The sequence below is a fragment of the Haliotis rubra genome, unplaced genomic scaffold (genome assembly GCF_003918875.1).
Source record: "Haliotis rubra isolate DU_JTF1 unplaced genomic scaffold, ASM391887v1 Scf520, whole genome shotgun sequence".
NCBI classification, from domain to species: Eukaryota; Metazoa; Mollusca; class Gastropoda; order Lepetellida; family Haliotidae; genus Haliotis; species Haliotis rubra.
In genome coordinates, this window is record NW_025767214.1 from 242,784 (window position 1) to 249,925 (window position 7,142).

Consider the following 7,142-nt stretch of genomic DNA (forward strand, 5'->3'; position numbering starts at 1 on the left):
TCACCATAGCCACTCCGACACCTGGAATAAATCAGCAGAAATTGGTATGTATGTATATTTATTACCCATATGGGAGAGGTGACCCCGTGTTTACATGATCTTTTTGACATTTGCACAATGTGCAGTTTAGTGATTCTCGACGTTGATTGGTCGATCGTATATTTGTACATTTTCATTGGATGCCGGAACTACTTTCACACCACTACGTCCATTCATAATATTTCATCGATTCATTGATGAATTGGCTGTGCTGTAATCGCACTGACTCAAAATTGTGAAATAGAACCAAAACAACACAAAATACAAAACTTGCAGGATTTCGATTTGGATGTAAATTTAATACTTTATTTCCATACTTCATTAACATTATGGCGTCGTTTACTAAACAACATGTTTTGTTATAATACATTATCTAAAATTGATAAATTTGTCTTTTGTAATCAAACCCCAGTTAAATCCAATTCAGTGACCTGGTCATGGTGGATGGAGACATTACTGGTCGTGTAACAAGAATAATACAACCACTAAATTTCTTTCACATGTATGTGATTAACACTGAATATGGTCAAATTGAAGTCGAATGGTATACAATGAAAGCGTTGCCGGAAACGATACAGAGCGAGTCGACTTCTCACCAAAGTCCCTACTTTGTCCCGAGAGTGTCATAAGTGACTTCTTACGAGATGATTTTTTGACTCCCCAATCGAAAACAACTTTTGACAGGTTTAGACCACGACATTGACAACTTTTTGGCTGCGAACGAAAACTGTTGTCGACTCGACCTCGGACTAAATTTAGAGTTCCTGACAAGGACACTGATGCAAGCCAAAACTACATGTAGATCACAGTCCATTTCAGCCAAATGTTGACAAACGTTCATAATTGTGTATCGTCTTCTTAAAAAAAGGTTCACCATTCCTGCGTTTTATTGTCCCCTTGCAGCTTTTCACTGTTTTATAAGTTAACGTTAAAAGAAATATACAGGTTTTTGCTGTTTTGTATTCAACAACAGTCGCCCACTTTCTGACACGAGTTGGGTAGATCGACACATTTGCGATCTACGACAAATTATTGAATACTAGTATGTGATTGTACTCGTTGAAAATTAACTAAATCTTTACAAAGGGGCGTGCTCAAACGAATTTGGAAACTGTTAAATTACGTTGTTTTTCATACCGTTTTCTACAGTACTATATTGTGGTTCATATACGATTCCATTAGGCGTGAGCTGTTTGGTTTTATCCGCGCATTAATACAGATCAGCTGATTTAATTGTAAACACTTACATAAGAAGATGCGGCTTTGAGTTCATAAATATTGGTTTCTCGGTTTAATTACAAACTAATTAATAGAATTACCCACGAGGCACGAGTGATTACGGGAAATATGTCCCTCGTGAAATTAATGTTCAATTGCAAGTCCTTCGTTAAAGCTCGGGACAGTGAACATGAATTTCACGCGTGACATATTCCCCGTAATCACTCGTACCTCGTGGGTTATTCTCTAATTATACATTCAAACATCTTTTCTCATCATCTTCATTCAATCTTTGATTCAGGTAGAATGGCAAACTCGATCATTCACTCATACCTCGATCTTCTACATGTTGTGAGTGACAAGGGTATTTCAACACATACAGTTGTAATATCGTACATAAGAAATGAAAGAATTGCATGTTAAAAAGAACTCACATATGTCACAGTTATTATAAAATAAGACATATTATATCTCGTATCTGAGATAATTTGTGTATGTATCTTTAATATGTGTGGTCTTTTCTTTATGTATGTAAACCTGAGAACATGAGATGAGATATACATGTATTACCTTAGTATATAGTTACGTTTCTTGTTTCAATCAATAGTGTTACATGCCGTCGTACTGACTACGACTATTGTCACAGGCAGCATTTGACACCACACAATGTAAGATTCAGGAAATCCTTATGAATGCTTCCGACGGAATAGGACATGCATACCTTTTTCATGAACACCCAGTGACATTACTGATTTTCAGTGATTGATTCCTGCAGTTTATATGATGATAATGATTACGACGACGACGACGACAACAACGATGATGATGATGATGATGCTGATGATCACTTTTGTTCTTTGTAACAAAAGGAAGTCTTACAGTAGAGAATTGGGAAGAGAACTTTTGATAAAGACTATTACCGTGAAATGCCGGGCTGACCTTCCACACCGTGATCGGCCCTTCTGAGGCGAACTGACCGAGGGCCATCTCCATGAACATTAATGGTAGGCCGATCACCAACATCATGATCAAGTAGGGGATCAGGAAAGTGGCTGCAAGAGAAGAGTACAAAGAGTATAGACTGTGGTAGTTTGTGACAAAACAATCTATTGTCTGGTATACACTGGTTGTTCCTTTTTCCACGTTTATATTGAACCTTTCACAGAAGATCAGGTGAATTGAGTCATCACAGGTTGTTTTGTAATGGACAGCAGCGTAAAGCACCAATTATATATTCATTGTAATGGACGGACTAACGATATTCAGTTACGCCACAGAACTATTCTGATAGTGTCAACGACTACACCGAGTAGACCATCGTCCTGAAACCCTACCTCCTCCATTCCTGTAGCAGAGATAGGGAAACCTCCAGACGGTGCCAATGCTGGCTGCGTTGCCAAAACAGGTCAGCAGGAACTGGGCTTTGTTCCCCCAGGAACCCCTGGCATGAACCTACAGTGATCAGCAGATATACATTATTGTGAATAGCAGGTAAATTATAAACATTATTATCAAAAATAACATACATATATAACATGAAAGCTTATTGTAAGACTACTCAAATACCCTAGTACTGAATATTATGTTCTAGTGCATTGATGCAGTGTATGCATGCACTCCGCTCATATATATTACTCTAAATTGTATATCATGATGAGTAGAGATGGCTTTCAGGAAGGTGATTTCAAAACGGTTAAGATTCTGGTGACGAAACCAAGACAGTCTGTAGCCAATAATAGTACTGTTTTATCAAACTGGCACGGAAATAGTTACTCAAGAGCTATATGAGTCTTCCCCAAAATGAACATTACTTCAGCTATGGCAAACAACGCAACTAAATACACGTTGATCACCGTACAGCACATGCATTATAAGATTTATCCATGATCAATGAAGTCATGAGGATTTAGTTGTCGAACAGATTGCAAGATAACGGGGCACCCATCTTCATTTAACTCACTAAAATATACTCATGGAAAAAAATAGGGAAAGCATATTTCTAAGAAAATGGGGAATTTCATTCAACTATGTTCACTGGTGTGTTTTGCCGTTGTCGTGAAAAGCATTGCGCTGAAACTAAATTGCACGTGCATTACGTGTTCCTGAAGTCATGGGTATTTTGGATTAATGCATTACATGCATGTGCGCTGTCGAACACACAGCTTAAAATCAGCGTTAACATGGCGAGACAGTACTTGAGTTTGGCACAAAAATGGGAAGCAGTTGGCATGGTTAAGAGTGGAAGCTCATTACGACAGGTTGCCACGACATTTCAGAAGTCTGTAAGCGTGATGTCCAGGCTTTGGAGCCTGTATAGACAGACTGGAGATATGAAAACGAGACGGGGTTGAGGACGGAAATCCAAATCAGCGCTTAAGACTGCAGTGGGCACGCAGCCATGGTGGAAGAAGACGGGTACCATAATGACGGACGAATCCGGGTCTGGAGGCGTGCCATTGAACAGCATGATCGCTATGGAGGGGTTCTGTGATGGTATGGGTCGGGATCACCTTTGACAACAGAACAGATCTTATTCGTGTTGATGGGAGAATGACAGGTGTACGCTATCGTGACGACAATTTAAATCCGATTGTCATCCCATTTGCGCGTACGGCAGGAAGGATGTTTGAGTTCCAACAAGACAACTCCCGCCCTCATATCGCCCAGGTTTGTAGGGACAGACTGAGGGCTGCAAACATTCGAGTTTTGCCATGGCCGGCTAAGAGTCCCGACCTTAAAAAAAGTCCCATTGAACATCTATGGGATGTTCTTGGCCGTAATGTTCGTGAACGACCTCAGCAGCCTGACAACTTGGATGAGCTTTCCCGGGCTCTACATGAAGAATGGCGTAGAATCCCCATTGCTACCGTTCGTAAACTCATACGGAGCATGCCACGACGATGCCAAGCAGTTGTCCAAAAACATTGCGGACACACCCGATATTAAAAATGATCGCTAGAGACAAGCATTTTCATCTCTGTGAACTTTTCTCTTACCTCTTCAAATATATTACAATGACACTCAATTCATGCGTTCCCTTATTTTTTCCATGAGTATAAAATATAAAACAATCGATTTCTAAACTACTAAAATAGCTTTTACCTTACATACCGCCACCCATGCAAAATAGCCCCCACCCATACACAATCTGAATTGAAAAGGAACTCATGCGAACTCAGAGATTCAGAACCAGTGTTAAAATAAAAAAATGTATAACTCATGCCAGGAGAATGCTAACATGTAAAGATAAACGTACGAGTAGGATTTCAGACATCTATCGTACCATTCATAGATACATTGTATTTCTACTCAGAAACGTTAAATCTATTTTAGATAGTGTAATATATGTACGTTGCATCGCTATTGCTGATTGGGAGTTTAGATGTAACCTCCTACTGCTCAGGACCATTCAAGTAAAGTCAGCATAATATTATAATATAGTATTATATGCTTTCAATGTGTTTGAAATGGATACACATTTACGTATCGACATCACGCGTTATACATACAGTTTGTCCAACTGTATATTTGAAACAAATACCCATCATGATGGGGCTGCATATATATTTAGTAAGAAGCAATAAATAGTGAGTAGAACGGACATGTCCTCGAAGTCAATGTTGGTCATGTAGATTTAATGCTTTGAATAGTTGGAACTTAACGTTTCACTGCTTGAAATAGTGAAATGAAATTTCCATTTATTCCCTCATATTTGGAATATGATTTGGAAGAGTTGGATTCTATACCTGTACCTGATATCACATATGGAAAAAGATATTGGCATGTTCCACAAATGAAATATGTCCCTGTATTCATAGGTGCTTAGAAATAATGGAATGAATGAATGTTATTTTTATATACTGTTATGAGCGTGTGTTTTTTTTGTAATTGGTAATATAGGATTGATCAAGTGATAGTTATTATGGGTCACAATGTTTAAAGTTTTGAGTGTGGGTTTTGGCTCACATCATATATGTTCAATGGCAATAGTATTTGTAGCGGCACGCCTTTTTGATAGCGCTTCAGAGTTGCCTCCCTTGGCTGGCTTGTTTATTTTGCATTGACTTCCGGGTCTTGGGTGTGTTTTCCACATGATTCCATAGCGTTCTGAGAGAATATGCAAGAATGCATATGAACTGTTTAAGAGCTATATGAAGGCTGGTTGTTGAGTTATGGATACGGGGATTTATCACATCACTGGAGTTATACACATTTGTCTGCCATCATTAAGTCGATCACCGTGCTTGTGTACTCAACGGTTGTCATTGTAAACAACCTTCAGTCTGTTCTCACTGTGAATGTCAAGACTCTCGTGAGTTAATATTTTATATTTGTGGACCCAATATTTTAGATTTTTGACTCAATTGCATGTTAATAGAAATCTGTATTGTCATTCATTGTAGCTTGCTCATTGTTTCTTCAATATATACTGGACAAAGTAAGTTAGGGATATTGGTGTTTTTATGATTGATATTTTATATGTGTGTCAATGAATATATAGATCATTATTCATAATTTTAAAATTTACATATATCCCTAACTATTTTTGTCAAGTATATAATTGAATATTTTAGACTTGTCTGTGTTCTATTTTGCTGGTTCAAAGAGGACTCTTAAACCTTTTGTCACGGCAATGTTATTAAACGTAACAATGCGTCTGAAGTTAACAAAAACGATCATGCCTCAACTGTTTCAATTAGGCTGGAGTCCCAACTGTTTCAGCAGGGTTGGGTGTGGTTCAAATTACAGGATTGTTCTCATATGTTCCAAACAAGATCGAATGACATTGGGAATGTCTGTCACGCAACCTATCTCTTGAGTCTAGACTTTTGAAATTTATTGTGTGTACTTAACAGTGTTTAGCGTCATTGACAGTACACTAAACGCCAAAAGAAACGTTACCATCCTACATTTACGAATTACTTAAAAACTATCAAAGATGTGTTAGAAGGTATTAGTTTACAAGAAAGCTGAACAGCACAGCTTTATGCAAATCACGAAAAATATTTCTCAAATGCATTCATATTTAGGTGAAATGCATCTTTTTCAGATGAGTTAAATTGTCCTATTTTCGTCCATGCCGAAATAAACCAATAACAGTTATTTAGATGTCCACACGAAAGGTTGAAATAAACATCTGGTTTGAGACAAAGATAAACCATTTAAAGTCACCATTTTTCAACTATTAAAACAAGAAATAACTGTTGTACAGTGTGTAAAATTGTGAAATAATCATTCCTATGATTTCAGTCTTTTAAAACAGTTTCTGCTAATTTGCATTAGTGAAAACAAGTAAAACGTGTCTGTTATATTGTGAAAAATGTTTAAGAACATCTGAAATTAACTTTGTTAACATTTTTGCTTGCAAAGTAACATTTTCTGTTTACACATAGCAATATCAATCGCCAAAACGCAGCAATATTCAAGCAGTATTTGCATCCATTTCACATGTAGAATGATTCTGTAGGGTATAAAGAGAGCCTAGAATGCATGATATGATACACAAGTACGAGAAATATGCCACGATTAACAGCTGAAGAGAGAGAAAGAACCATTGTAATGGTGCAGATGGGATCGACATGCAATGGTGCCAAGATCGGATGATCGTATCACGGTTATAAGCATTCAGGGCTTCAGACGTCCCCGTAGACAGACCAAGAAGTGGACGGGTAACGCTGAAGATAGGTAACCCGTCATTTTGGCGTTTCTTTTGGCGTTTAGTGTATTTGTACATTGTAACTGGATATCAAAGCCCATTGCTGCAATCTCTCATAACGCAGGTGGCACAGCAGTACATGGGATGGGACTTATGGTGGTGATTTCAGGGTACTGAAGTTTATGAGATACTGTTGTCTTGAATCTGCTGTATGTGCCTATTAAATATG

The 7,142-nt window shown here is 37.9% G+C and overlaps 1 protein-coding gene across 1 annotated transcript; it reads right to left on the reverse strand.

Annotated features, from left to right (window-relative positions):
• LOC124252661 (sodium- and chloride-dependent glycine transporter 1-like) lies at positions 1-3,724 on the reverse strand. Its single transcript, XM_046686323.1, has 4 exons — positions 3,677-3,724; positions 2,592-2,709; positions 2,197-2,309; positions 1-21 (listed from the first exon to the last, which is right to left on the reverse strand). Exons 1-4 carry the CDS (start codon positions 3,722-3,724, stop codon positions 1-3), a joined length of 300 nt encoding a protein of 99 aa, XP_046542279.1.
• Between the last annotated feature and the right edge of the window lie 3,418 nt (positions 3,725-7,142).

Bases quoted from the DNA above. Each gene is read 5' to 3' on its own strand.
- LOC124252661 (XM_046686323.1), bottom strand. From the start codon at position 3,724: ATGCTGTTCAATGGCACGCCTCCAGACCCGGATTCGTCCGTCATTATG. The intron at 2,710-3,676 runs GTACCCGTCTTC...TGATCACTGTAG, and splicing joins CGGATTCGTCCGTCATTATG to GTTCATGCCAGGGGTTCCTG. The intron at 2,310-2,591 runs GTAGGGTTTCAG...CTTCTCTTGCAG, and splicing joins CTGCTACAGGAATGGAGGAG to CCACTTTCCTGATCCCCTAC.